The 21,269-nt window shown below is 38.4% G+C and overlaps 3 protein-coding genes across 3 annotated transcripts; 2 read left to right on the forward strand and 1 right to left on the reverse strand.

Moving 5' to 3' along the window:
- Positions 1 to 16: 16 nt before the first annotated feature.
- On the forward strand, positions 17 to 6,765 carry cfap68 (cilia and flagella associated protein 68). Its single transcript, XM_082168643.1, has 4 exons — positions 17 to 138; positions 592 to 856; positions 5,899 to 5,968; positions 6,067 to 6,765. The coding sequence occupies exons 1-4, from the start codon at positions 92 to 94 to the stop codon at positions 6,222 to 6,224; spliced, it is 540 nt and encodes a 179-aa protein (XP_082024769.1). The 5' UTR covers positions 17 to 91; the 3' UTR covers positions 6,225 to 6,765.
- Positions 6,766 to 9,058: 2,293 nt separating this feature from the next.
- On the reverse strand, positions 9,059 to 12,159 carry cryabb (crystallin, alpha B, b). Its single transcript, XM_082168644.1, has 3 exons — positions 11,258 to 12,159; positions 9,622 to 9,744; positions 9,059 to 9,421 (listed from the first exon to the last, which is right to left on the reverse strand). Exons 1-3 carry the CDS (start codon positions 11,429 to 11,431, stop codon positions 9,218 to 9,220), a joined length of 501 nt encoding a protein of 166 aa, XP_082024770.1. The 5' UTR covers positions 11,432 to 12,159; the 3' UTR covers positions 9,059 to 9,217.
- A 2,314-nt stretch (positions 12,160 to 14,473) lies between these two features.
- On the forward strand, positions 14,474 to 21,203 carry hspb2 (heat shock protein, alpha-crystallin-related, b2). The gene is made up of 2 exons (XM_082168884.1): positions 14,474 to 15,203; positions 19,360 to 21,203. Exons 1-2 carry the CDS (start codon positions 15,110 to 15,112, stop codon positions 19,770 to 19,772), a joined length of 507 nt encoding a protein of 168 aa, XP_082025010.1. The 5' UTR covers positions 14,474 to 15,109; the 3' UTR covers positions 19,773 to 21,203.
- Positions 21,204 to 21,269: the final 66 nt, after the last annotated feature.

Consider the following 21,269-nt stretch of genomic DNA (forward strand, 5'->3'; position numbering starts at 1 on the left):
ACTATTTGGTTGCGCCACGACACGCGTTCCTTCCGCATTCCTCAATTCATATGGAAGTCTATGCGAGTGTCGTAACGGCTCTGGTTGCGTCATGTGCGTTTCCACGGAGACCAATGACAGCTTGGCGTTCTTAGCAAGGTGAGTGCATCTTCACAAATAATTCAAATGATTTCACTTCAAACTTGGTAAATAAAATGTAATGCGCCGTACTGGGTTAATGAGCGACTTCCACAAATATGCAATTTGGATGTTCTAGGTTGAAGTTATTGATAATAATTATTGCATCATTCCTTTAAAAGTTGTATTTGAAATGTATTAGGCTAAGTTGCTTATTATAAAAAGCAGTCTATAACAAGAAAGAACATTATTAGTGAACATGATTAGATTTCAAAGTTGAAAAGTGGCGAAAAATGTTGCTTTCCGTAAAAGAAAGCTATGTAGCCTACAAAATCACTTAGCAGAAAAATATTTAGTTTTGATTAATGTTAACAAAACAGTTGACTATTTATTGGGCATTTTGTATATTGTATATTGTTGTGGTTGCAGTATGTTAAAAACAACGTTTATCTTTTTTTATTTCTCAAAATTAAGCGGCTCTATTCTAAGAACATTGTCCAATATAAACATGGAGTTTCCATGGATAAGAAACAGCCCTGCTTTTCATCACATGCTTCGGGCTTCTGGACAATCTGAGGTCTGGTATGATTTCACTGATGAGGCGAAATTCAACCAGTACGGTTGGCGATGCTCAACGAAAGAAGACTCTTATTCAAATGCCACCCTCATTGGTAACTGGTCGGAAGAGAGGTTTGACACTCGCCGTACTGGGGTGTTACGACCCCCCCTTCCTCACCAGGTTGGTTTTGTTGGGTAAAAACACGTACCCCCGGTTTCACAGACAAGGTGCCTAGTCCCAGACTAAAATTAATGTTTGAGCTTAAAGCAACTTGCACTGACATATCATAAAATAAGTCAGAGTCATTGTTTTGTATCAAGATGCACATCAGTAATGTGTCTTTAAGGCACATATTTATAAAAGCTACTTCAATGTCCTAATAGAACTAAGGCCTAATCCTGGCTTAATACAAGTCCTGTCTGTGAAACCAACATATTCACCTAAGTCACATAAAATGTTTGGATTTAATTGCTTTAGATAAATATAAAACCAAGAGCATTTCTCAGAAATGAGTTGTTACCACAGGTATGGTTAATCATATAAGATATGAAGATGTTCCACTAACATTTGTTAATCACGAAAAGGCCACATCATTTTCGCCTTCATTTTGAACATTGAACATCGATTGTTTAATCATTTTAAAACTTATGTGTTTGGATGTAAAAGTGTGCTTGTGCTATCTTTTTATATTTTGTCATGAATTACTCATCCTCATGTCGTTCCAAACCCATGAGCCTTTCGTTCATCTTTGGAACACAAATGAAGATCTTTTTGATGAAATCTGAGAGTTTTCTGCTCCTCTGTTGACAGCTAAGCAACTACCACTTTGACGCTTCAAAAAGTTCATAAAGAGATCGTAAAACTAATCCAAATGAATTGAGCGATTTAGTCCAAATTTTCTGAAGAGACACGATCACTTTATATGATGAACAGATTGAATTTAGGCTTTTATTCACATTAACATTCATCAACTCACACATCAGTTGTGGTAAATGGAAGCTTGTAACACTTCCCGTAGTATACTGAGAATTTTACAGGAATTTGAGTTGTCTATTGAAGAAATGGCATTTCTTCATGTTGAGGGTAAGGTTGGCCTTTCTTTGGAGAATTATATTAAGATTGATGTGTTATTCCAATGATTTGGAGTAAATTATTATGTTGTTGATGTACACGAAACAGAATTGTCCTCTCAGCTCTGCCAAAACCTTTTCCATGAGTCTCTGGAAAGTGGCGGCTGCATTTCAGAGACCATAAGGCATAACCCGAAATTGAAATAGCCCTTTCATTGTAATAAAAGCTGTTTTGGCTTTACTCTCTTCCTCCATCTCTACCTGCCAATAGCCAGACTGCAGATCTAAGGCAGTAAACAAGGTTGCGCCTTCCAAGGACTCAAAGATGTCGTGAATGATTGGCATTGGATAAGAATCCGGTACTGTTTTACTGTTTATTTTCCTGTGTAGTCCACACAGAACCGGTACGATCAGTTTTGGGGACCAGGACGACAGGGGAGGCCCAAGGCGAGAAGGAGGGCTCTGTGAAATTGTCTTTGAGCATTTGGTCTACATGATTTTCAATTATATGTTTCTTGAAGAGAGATACCCAACAGGCTCTGGATTTAATTGGCATTGTGTTAGATAACACGAAGCCATCAGCTTCTGCAGCTCCTCAGGTTTATCTGAGCTAAGGCCAGTACTGGTGTATTTTCAGATATCAGTGGTTTGAATGGAGGTTCCCAGGAAGGAGGTAGGGCATAATAAAGGTTTGTAGTGACAGTTTGGTTGAGGGTTTCATCAGCAGCAATGTTAGAAGTCCCCGGAGCACTCTGATCTGGTAAGAAGGTATAGTAATCATAACCTTCATCAGTTTTCAGGCCATATCTGTTTTGGCCAGGTGAATATTATACGTATTATACTTTCATATACGTGTTCAATCGACATACCTGGTTATGCCACTTATAACTGATGCTTTTTTGATCAGTCACTTGGTGCACTTGTCCATCAGCCAATATGAAACGTTGTGGATGTCCAGCCGAACACCACAACACGTCTCCTCCTAATGATCTCCACAGACTTTCTTGCATCAAAGTAAATGTACTTCCTGTGTCAGCAACTTTATTCTTTACCGTCACAGGGATCAACAAGACTGATGACACTGAGTGAGGTTGTACTATGTTCAGTCCAGCCAGATGTTTTGAAGTACTACGTTAAGGTTGTTTCTTATCAGTCTTTTCTTTGCTGTAATAACTGTCAACCTTTTTCCAGTAGTCTTAAGCCCCCATGCAGTCCTTTTCCACCATGGAACCCACCTTTATCAACTGTTCAATCGTCCTCACTGTGCCTCTGAGACCTCCTGCCACCCTGGGGTTAATGTTATTCAGAACACGACTCACTATTTCATCCTCTGAGATAACTGATTTCCACTTCAGACAAAGGGCCCGATAATCATAAGCAAAATCCCTCAAATGTTGTCCAGGTTGTTGAACCATCGATCTCAGCTTATCTTCCACATCAGTGATGTAATCGTCTGGTAAAAATGCTGTCCTGAATGCTTTTTTAAAGGATTGCCAATCGGAGACCTTCCTTTTCTCAGCTTTCCACCAGCTCAGAGCAGGACCACGCAACACTGTGCTCAGGGTCCCAATGAGCTCTAAACTAGGAAGCGGTCAGATTTCCAAGTAATCTGTTCACCTTTCCATTTCACACTGTTCAATGAAGGTGAGTACATCAGCAGTCTTACAAGACTCACCAAAGGTGGGAAATTCCAGACGAATCGATGGCTGGGCACAAAATGAAGAAACAGCTGTGGGGTTATACACAGTAGTAAGTTGCGTATCAACAGGTGAAACATCATACGTAACATTGATAGATTTTCTGGGAGGTTGTTTGACTCTAGTGGCTGGAATTGGGGTTTTAGGAGCATCAACAGATGACAGGGAAGAAACTGGAGTGTAAAGTTGGTGTCTGGAGAAAGAAGGTGTACTTGTAAATCGCAGCTTTTGTAATTGACCTTCCCACCTCTCGTCTCTCCTCAGAAAACAGTCAACCACCACTCTTTCCAACTTCTTCAGAGATTTCTGGAAATATTCATCCAACTCTGCCAAGCTAGCATCCACGGCATCACGAAAACTTGTTTCCAAGAGCCAATAAATCCACCTTAATTTTGTCTAAATCTGCTTTCATAATTTGCATGTGATTAACATCACATTCATCTTTCTCTACATTATCAACTTCATTATCAACATCAGAAATGTAAAGAGAACTCAACATGGATGTTACTTCAGCAGTAGGATTGCGTCTTGTAACAAATGGACCAGTCGAGAAATCTATATTAGGTGTTAACCCAGCAGTATCCACCACTTTGTCAGCATTATTACTGGGAGTCGATGCAACTTAGTTGTTAGTAGCATCTTGAACAATTGACATTTGTGTGTTACTCTCTATTTCCTCCTTTATGACAATTTAACAAACAAATCCATTAAAGTAAAACAATAGAACTTCCCCGTACGGGTTCCCGTAGTATACTGAGAATTTTATATCAAGAGAAATAATAGATCTTTTTAAGGAAGTAAACAAAGGAGGCAAAATAGTTGTGAAGTGTACATAACAGATTTATAAAGCTTACAAAGACAAAATAAACCCAGCATGTGTGTGTTTTCATATGAGTGCGGACGTGAGGGCAAATAGTTGTTCAGTCCAGCATGTTGATGCAAAGTTTGAATCAGTCTCACCGATAAGGCAGATAAAGTCCGTGAGCAGCTTTGTGAAGACCGTGTCTGTTTTAAATCCTCAAAGGTGAGCCATCCAATCCAAAAAACGCCAAGCTCCACAATGAGACAGATAAAAAATCCACCAACATATTTCGGTCCCAAACTCTAGTCCACTAAAAAATCCCGGGGTTTGATATGAACTTGCAAACAATCGCCGCCCCATGATTGTCTGTTCGCTCCCCATATACTACAATCTTCCTCTATAGGATGACGTGTTGTTGAGCTATGCGAGGTCACCCTCTGAATCTCGCGAGAGTTTGTTACAGAGTTAAAGACCTATGCACGTAAAAACAACATCCCATGAAGACATTATAATGACTACCAATACATAGGTCAATCACAATATAAATAATCTACCCCTTATGAGGCTTTGCTACAAGCTCAAGCATGTTAGCTTGACATGCCAGAACCAATGAGGTTCATTCTCGTGTAACGCAGCACGTTTGAGCTTCTGCAAGAACCAATGAGGTTAATTCTCGTGTTACGCAGCATGTTTGAGCTTCAGTAAGAACCAAGGAAGTTTGTTCTCGTGGGTCAAGCAGGTTCGGTTGAGCTTCTGTTTATGTTCACTGACAAATGTTTATATGTGAATCGAAGCCTAAATTCAATCTGTTCATCATATAAAGCGATCAATTCTCTTCAGAAAATTTGGACTAAACCGCTCAAATCATATACCCCGGTAAACCAGAGTTCTCGCGAGAGCACAAGTTGAATTTGCTCAGCGAGTTACTCTGGTGTCGAGTAACAATGCTCATTAAATATGCCCCTCGATCTGAGCTGCACCAATCACATCGGGTTATCTGATATAGGCAGGCCAGAGGCGAGCCAAACAGAGCCAAAGTCATTAATAAACATTGCAAGATGCCTATGGATGAACACCAGTTTTTTAAAACGGCTTTGGCCGCTACAATGAACGAGTTAGACTTGGCTTTTTATCTAAAACAGGAACAGAAGACGCCGCTCGAATCGTTCCTTTGCAAGAAGGACGTTTTTGCTGTTTTGTCGACCAGATACGGTAAGAGTATAATCTACCAGTTAGCTCCGCAGGTAGCTAAGCGTATGGGACTTATTGTTGTGATTGGTCGTAGTGTTATCCTATTGCGTGCAGTGAGATTTTCAAATGCATGCTTGGATTTTCATTAGTCGACGCCAGACCATTCATCTTTTAGATTTAGGTCTGGATTTCCAGGCTACAAATCATATGGATTAGTTTTACAATCTATTTATTAACTTTTTGATGTGTCAAAGTGGTAGTTGTGTAGCTGTCAATGGATTTCATCAAAAAGATCTTCAATTGTGTTCCAAAGATGAACAAAAGTATTATGGGTTTGGAACAACATAAGGGTGAGTAATTAATGACAGAATTTTCATTTTTGGGTGAACTAACCCTTTAATTGTCCAAATATGAGTTTTGTGCTCAACAGTGAAATAACCCTGAATTTGTTCCCCCTCACAGTTCTCTCACTATTTTGAAACCACATATTATTCCAGCTATAAGAAACCTGATGTTCAGCCGATTTACACAAGTAGGTTTTCTTAAATATACTTTATTATTTATTTATTTATTTAAATTTAGATAAAACATTTTTTAATTCAATAATGCTTGGTATTTACACTTTATCAGCACCAAAGAGAGAGTCAAGAAGCTTCCCTGGCCACCAACCAGAACTGAACCCTCCACACACTAAGTGTGTGCCAAACTCCTGCTACAGACTGGACTTCACAGGCCCTCAACATAGAGAAGAAAAGACAGAGGAGACTTCTGAGCCTCAGCGCGGATAACAGAGACAAAATGAAGCCTTTGGCGGAGGAATCCTGCTTACAAAATTAAATCAGCTTCAATATCACTGACTTCTGTGAGTGATCTATTGTCAAGTATTGATTTGTTGTATTTTTCTGAAGCATGTGTATTTTAAATTTTTTTCATGTATTATCATGTTATACATAACCCATGATGATTAATGCTCCATCATTTTGAGGTTAGATTGTTTTGCTTCTTAATTATATTGCACTTGCTTATTCAACCTCAATTCATCTGGTGAAAAGTCAATAATTTCAACAAGCACCTATACTTGAGTTTAAAATGAGTTTAACATTTCAACACATACTGTATTTTTTAGTGGCATATCAAATAACTACCAGACTGATAAATTCTCCAATATTTGATCATTTTGAGGTTATTGACATTGACCGATAACTGTGTAAAAAAAAGTTTCTTTCTCATATCAGTTCCAAAGTCTACCAAGATTATCCTTATCAATGATTTTCTTTTCTATTTTTAAAATATTTGAGAGCATTCATTAAATCTCAAGTGTTTAATTCAGCAGTTTGGATATCATTTGCTTCCACTGAATTGTATATTGCATACATCAGCTGTACTCTCTAGAAATCGGGTTGAAACCCCCAGATGACTACTAATATTTTGTCAAATAGTTTGTTGAAAAGAATAATTTCGAAAAAAATAAGTGAAGTCACACTGGTTTTGACCAAAGTCCACGATTTTTATTAATTAATATTTCATGATGTTAATAAGTTAATTCAGTGTGTTAGCTGTGATTAATAAGGAATGTGAGCAGTAAACAGTGCAAAGCCATGTTTTTAAAAGCTCCTTCTCAATTATACCTCATATTGGGGATAATACAGTAGTTTAGGCATTTGCTTTATTGAAGAGGAGTGATATAAATATGAAGAAAAAATAATGTTTTTCTACATCCTCGTCAGAGCCTGCTTATATTAGTTTTCCATATCAAAAAATGACTGATATAGTTTGGTATTAGCAGCTTTACCGTTGTTGAATAAGTGAGCCATTGCTAAGAAACCAAATAGTCTCAGTGACTGCAAACAATATAAATTCTTGGCACTTATTCACATGCACAAACACCCAGCTCACATCTCATTCTCAAATATTATTTGGGAAATCAAGAGACATTTGACTTTATAGACACCATGCTTTCAAAACATTAATAAATGTTATATGCTTTCATTCCCAGCACATAGGACTATAATTTTTTGCAGTTTAACACCTGTTCTTGGCAATATGTCACCATGTACCTGCTATTCATGCTGTTTATAATATACCATTGTTTTATCTTTATTTATTTATTTTTATTTGAAAGAGGTTTAGAACCCCATTAAAGCTCTGCTCCTGCTATTATCATGAGAAAGTTTAAGGGTACACTATGTAATTATTTTTTGTTGAAAATTTTAATAATATATCATCAATCACCATGGTAAGCCTATTGTTGATGGTTACACCTCTCAAGATGGTTTGTGTGGGAAATTGCGTACATACGCCACTCGCCCGTGCGTGTCTCGCCATATCTGTAAATAGAGAAAAGTTCCTCCAGCTTCTTTGTCGCATGTATGGTGTGGGAGTGGCATAGGTTAGTTGTCACTGAGTGAGAAAGGTTGACATGGAGCAGCTGAATCTCCAACCTCTGGAGAATCACTCCAAAAAACCCCCCCAAAAAAACGCAGAACAGAGGAGAGTCTGTTGGCAAAAAGAGAAGGCAACAAAGCTCATAATAAAACCAGATTCAGCATTGGGTTTTGTTGGAGATGGCGAATACTAAGGGATTTGAAATGTTGTAAAAGCGACGCGGATATGGCGTTTTTATTACTCAACAGGTGAGTATGGTATTTTATTGAACAGATAAACTGCCATATGTAGCTCTAACAGAGTTGTAAAGCTTTATCTATTGTGAAGGGTCATATTAATCCGCACAGTCACGCAGAGCCGAAGCACAATCAAAACAATGTTTCTTCCGCAAAATGCATACGAGTTTTGTTTTAACAGCTAGAGGACCAAAAGTTACATAGTGTACCTTTAAAATGTGAAGCAATGGATTTCCATCAACCATTCATAAACTGCCTCAACACTCACAAATCAGGTCAAAACAATTAAATACTGTCACTTTTCAAGAACTTTTCCACATCCCCTTAAGGCCAATTCACACCGCACAAACACCAACAAACAAGTTGGTAGTTGGATTTAGAATTGTATGAAAAATAACTGTCATGTTCACAAACAAACGCTGATTGAAAATGTTCAGTCGGGTGAAAACAAACCCCAACAGTCGCCAACAAGGTTAACACACTGATCAGACTAAACCCAACAATCTTGTTTGTTGGTGTTTGTCTGTGCGGTGTGAATTGGCCTTTATATGTATATTCTGGTCCTAAATCAAAAATAAACAAACAACAAAAACCCCATTATGATATCTGGATGTAACAAATAATTTGAACGTACATTGATTAACAGAATAAATATTTTGTTCACCCTTTTAAATAGGACAATGACAGTGTGCAGTGAATCACACATAATGATTTTTGTTTTGTTTTTGTCATCTCAGTTTAACACAATGACCTATTATTGCCTGTTTGTCTTTGTTGTAAAAAAAAAATCCAAGGACAAATACTCCTCCTACTCTCAAATACTTTGTCTTGCAGTCAAGCCTGCAAGATATATAAAAGCCTCTTTGTTTGGTGGCATCAGCAGCAGACAATACTTTATTGTAAAACTGTATTTCTATGAAAATCGTTTAAGTAGCATACATCATTTTGAGACTGTGTTTACAGTTTTGCTGTTGATGGAGTTTCAGCCTAATATCTGTTTGTTTTTGTGTTTTTCTCTGGCTGCCTTAGCAAAGACATCATAGCCATTTGGCCTGTCATTAATGTTGGGCTAATTAGTTATTCCCTTGTAATTTAGCAGGAGCACATTGGGACAGGGGAAGGCAAGGGACATAAAGTTGAAACATGGAAGTCTAGCAGCTTTACTTCTTCTGAGGCCCAGCCAGGGTGGGCTTGTCATCACGGGTGATAGGAATGGTGCGCTCCAGGCCGTCCGAGTGCTTGCGTGGGGCTGTCACTATCAGAACACCCTCTGAAGACAGGGAAGAAGTGACAGAGGCTGGATCCACACCAGCAGGGACACGGTATTTTCTTGTAAATTCTCGGGAGACAAAACCGTGATCGTCCTGAAAGGAAAGCACAACATCGTTATGAGCAGGTGATAACGAATGGTCCATCTTTCACTATGTTTAACTCAATGTTTACTTGTGGCACAAGGCCAGTGATCTTGGTGATGACATGTGGATTTTAACAAAAAAGCCAGTCACATGGCACAGGTTTAGGTATAGTGTCAGCTCAGTGTTTATGTTCTATAGCAAGTTTCTACCTGACGATCCTCATGTTTAGCGTGAATTTCAATGAAATCTCCATTGATTTTCACTGACAGCTCCTCTGGTGAAAAGTGTTTGACATCCAGATTTAGTACGAAACGATCTTTTTCCATTTTCATCTAAGGAAACAATTAAAGACACAAATTTTATAATTTGTCTTGGCTAATCTAATGTTCCCAATTATTTTTAAAAAAGCACCTTAAATTAAAAAAATATATATATTTTTAATTTAAGGTGCTTTTTATTATTATGTATTAGATATATTATATACTGTATATTTTTCAGACCATTTCAGACATTTTATTTTCCACATTACAATATTACAGTATCACCAATGTAAAAATCTTAATAGTTCCACAGACAGGCTTCACTTTCTTTATGCAGAAATTTGCATTTAGGGTGAAATATGACCTGAAAAATTCTTGTCAGTTTTTGTGAGATTCAACCATATAACTAATTAAATTAAAGAATAACTAAATAGCCAAATTAAATGTCAATTTTATTTTGTTTTGTTTTTAATCAGCAAAATATAACAGCTATGCTTCAGTGTGGCTTTTTAAAGATACAGTGCCAGACTATCATCATGGAAGAAATGTTTAAAATGTTTATCCATAGTTTAGAAAACAATAGCTTGCGCAGCTTATGCTTGAAAAAAAAAAAATCTATATTTCTAAATAATGCTCCTCTCTGTCTGTATAAAACAGATATGGACACAGAGAATAACACATTTAAAAGGAACTTCATGTATATGAATATCAATAAAAATGGTAATATTTTACAATAAGGTTCATTATTTAACATTACGTCCCCTTGGAATTATAAGGTTCTATCTGACATTTTTGTCAAAATTTAGTTATTCACATATTCTTATTCTGTGACCACTTCTTTACATTATGTGATGTTGTTTTTAAGTTGTGTACATTTTGGAACTTTTTATTTAGAAAATAAAAAGTTTCTTTCTACACAGTCGAATGGAATGCAAAAACTTTAAAGCTCAATATCTCAAAACTGCTCAGAACGCAGATAGAACCTTATAATTCCAAGGGGACGATATTTAGTTAATGTATTTACTAACATGAACTGACAATGAGCAATACATTTGTTACAGTATTTATTAATCTTTTTTTATGTTAGTTAATAAAAATACAGCTGTTCATTGTTTGTTCATGTTAGTTCATGGTGCATTAACTTATGTTAACAAATACAACCTTTGATTTTAATGACGTATTAGTAAATGTTGAAATGAATATGAACTAATATGAATAAATACTGAAGAAGTATCGTTCATTCTTAGCTCATGTTAACTAAGGTAGTTAACTAATGTTAACTAATGTAAACGCTTTCTTGTAAAGCGTTACCATAAAAATTATCCATAAATTATTTATTAGTCGTTATTGAGCCAGGAGAATGTACAGTCAGCCGTTATCACAGATAAAAACCCTTCAGGTTGATACAAGCCCTTCCACTTTGCATCAGGGTCCTGGTCACCCAGTTTGTTTTTTTTTTTTTTCAATAGTGACTTAACAAATTAGACATTCTTTCAACTATAGTAATTCTAATGTTACAAACTTAATTAACCACAAAGTTTAAAAAAAGTCACAAAAAAATGGACCGTGAAGGCTTCCAGCTCACCTCAGAAAGCCCACTCTCCACCCAGCGCTGAAAGAAAGGCCGTGGGTAGTACAGTGAGGGAATCACGTCGGTCTCAGAGATGGGCTCCCCAAAGTGCTGGTCAAAGACTCGGCTGGATAAGAAGGATGGCCAGAAGGAGCGACGGGACCATGGATGCTGGATGGTGATGTCCATTTTGTGTCTGGGCCTCAGCAGCACTCAGAAAACTGCTGGCTCTTATGCCTGCGCACTTAAATAGAGCAACACCGACAGCCCCTGGCAGACGAGCCAGCTGCGGATCTTTCTGGAATAATGATGTAAACTGTTTGTCTGCCTATGCCTCTTTCACTTCGGCCCTCCCACTGTCCTCTGCTTGCTACCCCGTCCCCTCTTCCAACTATCTCTCACTGTAGTTATCTAAAGAGCTTATCAGATTTCAATTCACTCAGATACCAACTGGATTACAGTGCAAGCCCCCAATAGTGCTGATGTTACCCTGTGTTCAGAGCTCTGGAAACTGCACTGTCTGGTCCAGCAACCCTGCCAATATCAAGAGAAGTCTCTGGTTGCTCAGCATTCCGCTGGTCTGTTTAATGCCAGCAAAGATTAGGATGCCCAAGAGGTGATGTGCCCATGCATATTTAGGTTCTGAGCCCCATTGGAGGTTTAGTCTTTACAGAATCTGACAGTGAATGCAGCTGAGATAACTGTGCCAGGCTAAACACCATACAAAGTCAATCCCCATGAACAACCGCTTGCCTGGACAACGTACGGGGACAACGTTGCTTGAGCTGGCACACTGATTGGACAATCATTTTGAAGGTGTAAGCAGTTTCAGCTACTGTGCTGTAAGTGAATATTCTCTAAACAAAGGCAAAGGATTGTGGTTATACATTTTCTGCCCATTTTGCGGATGTGGTGCCCTTTTTTAGTTCCTTGGGGGGGGGGGTTGATCAAAAGTACAGTAAAATGGTAATCTTGTGAAATATTATTACAATTTAAAATAATAAAAATAATAAAACTGCTGTCACATTCACATTAGTTTGGAGTCTTTATGTTTTGTCATCACCTGCCTTTGTCACTCATTTGTTGTCACTGACACTAATCACGTTCAGCTGTGCACACATCAGTCACCATCATTAACACCTGTATACAGTATATGTTCAGTTCTGTTTCAGTTCAGTGTCCGGTATTGTCTATGTTAAGTGTGTGTTGCTCTCTGTTTGCCTTTCTGTTGGATCTTTGGAGAATAAACGTTTGAGTGCCAGCAACCACCCGTGACAGAATACTAGACCAAACTCGTGTTCAGTGTTTTTGTTCCATTTTTCACCGCTGCTTGCACCATGGACTTTCCAGCAGTTAAACTCATGTGCCTTGAGCAGGGAGAACGCTCCCTCAAGAAACACTTGGAATAATTTTTGGATCTGGCCCATCAGACCACCTTCCCAGATAACTGTCTGTGCACATTCCTGGATGTTGGACTCAATGCCGCCACATGTGCACAGTTATCCTGGGAGGTTCCTCGAGGGAGGTTCGCAACATATATGGGGTGCTGGCGTCGTGCGGATCTGCGTTCACCGTCGAGGATGCCGCCAGCCCCACTCTCCATCCAGTGCCCTGCCAGAACCACCAGGACGGCGAGAATAGCCTGACGAAGACCGCCGCGATGAAGGAGCCTGCGCCCACAAGAGCGACCATGGACCACATCGACACGGAGCCCGAGCAGCGTGCGCCTGACCAGGTGTGTGAGCCGGCCAAGCCATCCATCGCTGAGGGAGTGGTGGACGTCGAGGGTTCGGAAGTGAGCCCCGCCCACCCCCTCTGCTACTGAGAGTGCGTTTTTGGCAAGGACACTTTTTGATTTTGAGTTTGGAGAGGAGATTTGTCTAGCCCCTGTACTGTTGCCCGAACCTGTCACTCCTGAACCTGTCAGTCCTCTACCTGTCTCAGTAGCCCCGCCCAGCCTCCGTCTCCCACCACCTCTCCAAACTATTCCGAACACTTTTTTCTGGTTTCTGCATAGAACTTCAGTCTATCCCCCAGTCTCCAGCCATCCGTGCCACTGCCACCCAGTCATCTCTGTCACCCTTCAGTCCCTCGGCACCACCTCTGCCTCTCAGTAGCGTGGTACCACCTCAGACCTGTAAGGAGCCATCTTCTCCTGGGCATGAGGAGCCTGCAGCCTCGGTGCGCTACGCTCTGCCTCGACCTGTCGCCCTGGCTCCTGCACCTACGTTCCTTCCACCCTCAACCTCGGCATGGACCATCGGCCATTCGATCTCGCCGGACTCCCTCGGCACGTCAACTCCACAGAGGTCAGACATCGCTTCACCTCCGCTGTGGACTTGCGGACCATCCGCTGCTCTCTGGTCCTCCACATTTCTTCTTATTAACAGTTTTGAAAACAGTTTTGCAGCTTTTTTAATGATTCTTTAACCCTTTCACGCTAAGAGGTCACTAGAGTGGACAGCTATATTAAAAAAGCCATTTTCTTGCATATGCATGGGTTTTGATGGCTTAGCTGCACATCAACCACTACAGTGGACACTAATGCATCATCCTATACACTGCCACCAAGTGGCAAGCCAATATATGGGGAATTTTTTTTCTACAAACAAAGATGGCCGACGGTCAGTCAGAGATGCCAAGTTGTACCCATCCATTCCTTCTATTCTAGGAGACTCTTGCAGGTTAAAAAATGTTTTAACATCAAGTAATATCTAAGGAGTCATATCTTTGTTTCATTTTCCAAGTATTGATTTTAGATTGGGAGGAAATGCTGATTAATCATACATCACTAGTTCCCATTCATACTATTACTGTGACTGTTGTTCTTGAAAAAAATTAATCTGCAGTAACTTTTTTGGCTGCAAATAAATGTATTGGTGTAATTAGAATGTAATTTTCAGTTACATCAAAAAGTAATGTGATTACATAATGTATGTGTTACAATGGGGTTGGGTTTTCACAGAGTTAATCCTGGATTGTCCTATGACAATCCTGTCTGAGGCTGTCATAATTAATACATGAATCAGAATCAGAAATCATTTATTCGCCCTGAATGTTTATACAGACAAGGAATTTACTTTGGCAGGAAGGTGCCTACATATAACATACAACATATACCATATAGTACAAGATATAGGAGCACAAAAAGCACCAAGAATACCTTTTAAGGCATCGATGCACATATACAAGTGCAAACTACAGCATTGAGTCAAAAAGTTTATAATTAAAAGGTTAATGAACAGAAAGTTGAAAAGAACACCATTTATTTGAAATATAAATCCTTTATAAGATCTTTACCATTACCTTTGGCAAATTTAATGCATTCTTGCTGAACAAAAGTATTATTTTCTTTCAAAAAAAAACTTTTGAATGATAGTGTAACTCTTTAACTATTTAGTGTAATGCAAAAGCAATATTATAAATTATTATTTTTAATTAGAATATTAATCAATTTGCATGTTTCCATTGATATGCATTATGTACATTATAAACTGTAGAATAAAATAAATAAAACATTTAAGAAGTGTTTTTCATTAGTCTTCTTTTTTACAACTTATGATCAGCTGTTAAACTGTTTGGCTTTGTGAGTCTATCTCTACATTTATTCACCCTGTGTTTGTGTATATCTATTTGTGTATATATGTTGGCTATGCAGCTCCACAGAGTTTACTACAAGCTATTTGTAGCAATATTTATCACCCTCCTGTCTCAAGTGCGCAGTCTCTCTTCTCCGTTCCCCTGTAGTTCTTTCCGCCCCTCTCCCTTTCTATACTTCCTGCTTCTATCACACGGCAAAAATCTGAGTAATTGAAGTCAATCCAGTAAATTATCCAGTTATCTTGGCAACCTGCTACAGAGATCAAGATGGCCGATCGCACCGTTCCTCATGCATACCCAATGAGTATGGATTACGAGATGTGTACTCCTCCTCGAATCTATGATCAGAACTTTGCAGAGGGTAAGTAAAATCAGAGTCTTTCATTTTAAATTTCAGGCAAAATATCTTGTATATTGTATATGTAGGCCTATGTGTCTACGTTGCTTGTATTCTGATATTGGCTTGCATGCTTTGAATGTCTTGATGACTTTAAAATAACTTCTAACTTCAGCAGGTCTCATACAGTAGGTCATATTTGATTTTAACAGTTATAATAAGCAAAACATTTTGATTGTCAGAATTAAGGGTGGATCTATAGCCAATTAATATATAATGCTGTCATACTATGACTGTATTCCTCTTACAACGAAATGTGGTGCCTCAGCAACAACTTAAATTTAGAATTCCACTCATGACATGACCAATTTAACTTGTTGTCCCCATCATACCTGATTATGAACTGATCTTCCTATTAAACAATTCAGCAGCAGATTTGGAAGTCAAATGTGAAGACTCCTGTCTCTGTTAGGCTAGAACAGAACAGCGTAAGGGTGTCACGTGTCTTGTAGGATAAAAATAGACACTGTAAGTAGAACCTTGTCTTGATCTGTGGCTGGTATCACAAATTTTAAATAAACTTGACATACACATTTCCTGTGTGTTCTAGAACACTATTTACACTTAGAATCTAGAAGGCAGAGCTTTATATTTTGATGCAGTTCTTAGGTACTTGAACAGTAGTAAATTGATTCAGGGTAAATGACATGATACTACTTTTTTTGTCCTTAATATGGTTACATTCACACGCTGTTTAGTTTACGGGAGTGACAACCTCTATAACCGAATTTATGGAATGAGGTTGCGCCTTCCGGGAGAGGGGAGTAATGTCAGGGTTATTTTCGGTTTTGTCTTTGTTTTCATTGTGTTCAGTTTCATGTTTGCCTGTTTTCCTTTGACCCAGTCTTCCCATGTGTTTCATTGGTTCATCTAATTCACCTGTCACTCATTAATTAACTCGACAGCTCATTTGTTTGCCCTTAAGCCCTCAGTTTCTGTCAGTTCTTGGTCCTGGATTGTTTAACATTTATGCCGAAGTGGTTGTGCTATTCAGTTTCTCCAAGTTATCTCCTGCGTGTTTCCTTGTTTGAATCTACAATTAAAGACTGTTTTGAGTATCTCCTTTGTCATGCGCTTTGTTACAGCCACCCAACCGTGACAGAATCCAGGACCTCAAGAAACAAGAAGGAAAGAGATGGATCTGGCTGGGGCAAGAAAGCATGCTGAAGATCATCTCCTCTTCTCCCTCCGACAATGAGGCCGACCTCTTGAACAATTCATGGAGGAATTCCTGGGACAATTCGTGGAGGAATTCCTGGAGCTGTCCCATTTGTTGAGCTGGAGCAATTCAATGCTCAATGCATGCTTTTGGATGGGACTGGATGATGATTTATTTCAATTCCTATCTCCTGGGGATTGTTATATACCCTTAGTTGATTGATCATGTCCTCTGGCTAAATGGTTTAGATTTTCTTGTTGAAGAAATTAAAGAGGTCAATATAAACTATCATCCAGTTACATCCAGAAAGCATTTGGGCTCTCCAGCTCATTCCAAGCCTGTGCCCGAGCCTTCCATGGACTTTACCACCTTTACTCCAAAGTCCGTTCCAGTGTGTGAAATATCACAGAGTCTGGAGTCAGAGACTGGAAAGTAAAGGAAATCTCTGAATCTGCTCTAGAGACTGAAATTCCTGAGTCTGTTCCAGAGACTGAAATTCCTGAGTCTGTTCCAGAGACTGAAATTCCTGAGTCTGTTCCAGAGACTGAAATTCCAGAGTCTGTTCCAGAGACTGAAATTCCAGAGTCTGTTCCAGAGACTGAAATTCCAGAGTCTGTTCCAGAGACTGAAATTCCAGAGTCTGTTCCAGAGACTGAAATTCCAGAGTCTGTTCCAGAGACTGAAATTCCAGAGTCTGTTCCAGAGACTGAAATTCCAGAGTCTGTTACAGAGACTGACATTCCAGAGTCTGTTCCAGAGACTGAAATTCCAGAGTCTTTTCCAGAGACTGAAATTCCAGAGTCTGTTCCAGAGACTGAAATTCTAGAGTCTGTTCCAGTGACTGAAACTCCAGAGTCTGTTCCAGAGTGTTAAATTCCCGAGTCCGTTCCTGAGTGTGAAATTCCCGAGTCCGTTCCAGTGAGAGAATTTCCCGCGTCCATTCCTGAATGTGAAATTCCCAAATCCGTTCCAGTGAGAGAAATTCCTGAGTCCGTTCCAGTGAGAGAAATTTCCGAGCCTGTTACAGTGAGTTAAGTCCCCGAGCCTGTTCTCGAGAGGGAAATTCCAGGGCTCAGCCCAGAGAGCGTTTCACTGTCCATAATGTCTCTGGGTGGTAGGTTGGTTTTGCTTTGCGTCCCCCGCCATAGTGGCCAAGCCAAGCCAAGCTCTTGGGTCAAGGCAACGGAGGCCGATCCTCCCTGGCTCCCTGAACTGCCAGTGCCTCCTTGTTTCCCTGAACTACCGGTACTTACTTGGTACCCCCTCCCTCCCCATTTGGACTCTTTTTGGAGTGAGGTTGCACCTTCCTGTAGGTTGAGTACTGTCAGGGTTATGTTCGGTTTTGTCTTTGTTTTCTGAACTTTGTTCAGTTTCTATTTGCCTGTTTTCCTTTGACCCAGTCTTCCCATGTGTTTCATTGGTTCATCTAATTCACCTGTCCAGTGTTAATTAACTCGTCAGCTCCTTTGTTTGCCCTTGTTCTTAAGCCCTCAGTTTCTGTCAGTTCTTGGTCTTGGCTTGTTTAACGTTCATGTCGAAGTGGTGTGCAATTCAGTTTCTCGAAGTTATCTCCTGCGTGTTTCCTTGTTTGAATCTACAATTAAAGACTATTTTGGGTATCTCCTTGGTCGTGTACTTTGTTACAGCCACCCAACCATGACTATATATATATATATATATATATATATATTCTGTATATAGTTTTTAAAGTGTAATTTATGTAAAATAGTAAATAAACTATATTGTATTTACATTTTTGTTTTGACAATTGACAAAGCAGTATTACAATATTGCGTTACTCTCTAAAAATGAACCAATGATGGTAATTTTTTCTTATTAGTATGGTCGAATTGTATCATCAAGGGTCAGCAGCAAAGATATTGATTAATAAAGTGAGATTAAATACAAAAAGTAGGCTATATTTGTGTCATTTAAAAATATATATTGCAGGTTTGCGTAATATTCTGATTTTGCATTTCACTGTTTTTATTCCTTTTGGGGAATTTTAAATCTGTTTTGTGCAAATGATATGAGTAAATGCATGCTCACATTTAGTCTAGAACTACAATTACCATCATGTTCACACATCGTACACAACCTCTGCTCATTTACTCCCGATTTCTCTGAACATGGGGACGGGAGAGCTGTCAGTCAATAAATGGGAGAACAAAGTAACTTGCGTTACTTATTTGAAAAAGTAACTTAGATATTTTGTTGTAAATTTAAAAGTAATGCATTTCTTTTTCTAGTTACTTGAAAAAAAGTAATCTGATTACGTAAATCGTGTTAAGCCCAACACTGGAAATGACTTAATTAAAAATGTAATTATTAAAATATTAATTGTTTTAAATATATTTAGTTTGCAGCCCACAGGAAATTATATCTTTTCATGCAGAAAAAAATATAATACAGTAAATTAAATAAGAGAGAGGTCAATAATCTTCTTAAAATGTCAGATAATTTCACATTTAATGCAAGGCATGGTTAGTTTAGGTTGTATCTAATGTCATTCAGGTGGAACTTTCCCAGAACTTTTATGATTTAATAATTCATTATGATTTATGTAGTAAAATTTTATTTTTTTTACTTAAAAAAAGTATGCAGTAGTACTGTAACAAGGAATTATTATTTCTGTACATTATTTAAACTTGAGAACTACTATATATGAAACACGAACAAAGAGAGTAAATTTTTAAGAACTTGGCACTTGATTTTTGTATCATCATATTGCCTGCATGACCTTTCAAAGGTTCAAAGTCCGACTTTAATTGGCATCCACTTGCACTTTTCCAAGCAGGAAGGAGAAAATTCTGATATACCAAGTTGAATGGAACATAGGATAGGCATTAAAGATGTTCAGATTGGCTGTGATTGTGTTGTGTCATTTACATGTCAGTGGAAGCATTGTGAGCGTATTATTATGGTTATGATTTTTTTTCTTTTTTTTTCTCACCCTCTCAGCACTGTGTCCCAAGGACCTGTTGGCCCCTGTCCTATACCACGGTTACTACATTCGTCCCCGCATCAACAAGCAGCTCGAGAGGGGCTTCTCTCAGGTAGACAGTGAAGATGACTGGTATCGAGTATTGCTGGACGTGTGCCAGTTCACACCAGATGAGATCAGTGTGCGAACTGTGGACAACCTGTTGGAGGTGACTGGACGTCACGCTCAGCGAATGGACCAGCACGGCTTCGTGAGTCGTGAGTTTACCCGCACGTATATCTTGCCAATGGGTGTGGATCCACTGCTGGTGCAGGTGTCCATCTCACATGACGGGATAATGTGTATCCAGGCACCACGAAAAACTGAGGACCTGGAGCCTAAAATCAACCAGCTCAAGATTAAAGTGGACAACAAGGAAAGCAAAAGTTAATGAAGTAGACTGATAGAAGCAGGCCCACATGGAATCCCACATGGAAAGACACCATAGAAAAGTCTATGGAGTTGGAATGCCCAACATTTTGCGTGTTTGTTTATTTAAAAAAAAAAAAGATATTTTGAGTCATTAGAAGTTCTCTCAGTTCTGTTCTTTCACAGTTTGCATTCCACAGATTTCCAGCGAAATTAGTGCAGATAAAGTCTGCAGATTATTCTGAGTCTGAAAATTCAATACTGGTGAAAAGTTTGGAATAATTAACATTGTTTAATGTTTTTGTGGTCAATAAGGCTGCATTATAGAAGAAACAGTAATATTGTGAAATATATAACATTTTATTTACAATTATAATTTTACACATTTTTGAAATGTCATTTGTTCCTGTGATGCAAAGCTGAATTTTCAGCATCATTACTCTAGTCTTCTGTTTCCATTGAACCTTCAGAAATCATTCTAATATGCTGATTTGGTGCTTAATTTTATAAATTATTAACGGTGCTCAATCATTAGGCTAATAATGGTTTATTATTATCAATACTGAAAATGTTTTGCTGCTTATTATTTTTGTGGATCTTCTTCAGGATATTTTGATGTATTTAAAGTTCAAAAGAACAGGGATAATTTAATTAGAAATCTTTTGTAACATTATAAATATCTTTACTGACACTTTTTCTTATTTTTCCCCCCTTTAAAACATTTTTTTTTTTACTTACCCCAGACTTTTGAATAGACTTTAGACTTTCACTGTCAGACACAAGGTGCATTTTATTAGCCATTTTAGTACTTTTACGGGTAAATAAGGTACAAAGTTGTCATTTTAAGGGGACAGAATATTAAAATGATTTCTGAAGGATCATGTGACACTGAAGACTGCAGAAATTATGCTGAAAACTTAGATTTGTCATCACAGAAATAAACTAGATTTTAAAATATATTAAAATAGAAAACGGTTATTTTAAATAGCATAAAAGACTTCATTTAAAAAAAAATACTGTACAAACTGTAATTTTATGATGCACGTTAAGTTGCCTCGGGATAAACGGGATAAGCTGGATGTGTGGCCATGTGTGTATTTTTGCTAGATAAATATTGTTTTGTAATAAACTTTTCTGCTTAGATAGCAAGTATTTATAATGGTCTTGCCTCAGTTTTATGACTTCCAGGTATTGCAAAAATGATGTCATTTTGAAACCGGTTTCCACAGTTCGTCTGCTTTAGGTTGGCCAAAAAGATAGTCTCGCCACAAACTCGTACCATTGGTTGAGCCAATGTTGCTATGTTAAAGTTGTAACGGTGCGTGACAGATATTTTCTACCGTATTGTGACATACATCTGAGTAAAATGGATTGTGGAAAAATAAAACAATGTGGTAGACTTGATTCTAGGTTTTTGATTGGATGGAAGCAGATCTGACTTTGAGTTTGCAATCTATTGTAAGAAAGGCAGAGTTTAGGCAAATTTAATGCTTTGAGAAGTCTGGCATACATCACCAGA

Source organism: Leuciscus leuciscus (genome assembly GCF_965113295.1).
Source record: "Leuciscus leuciscus genome assembly, chromosome: 5".
NCBI lineage: Eukaryota > Metazoa > Chordata > Actinopteri > Cypriniformes > Leuciscidae > Leuciscus > Leuciscus leuciscus.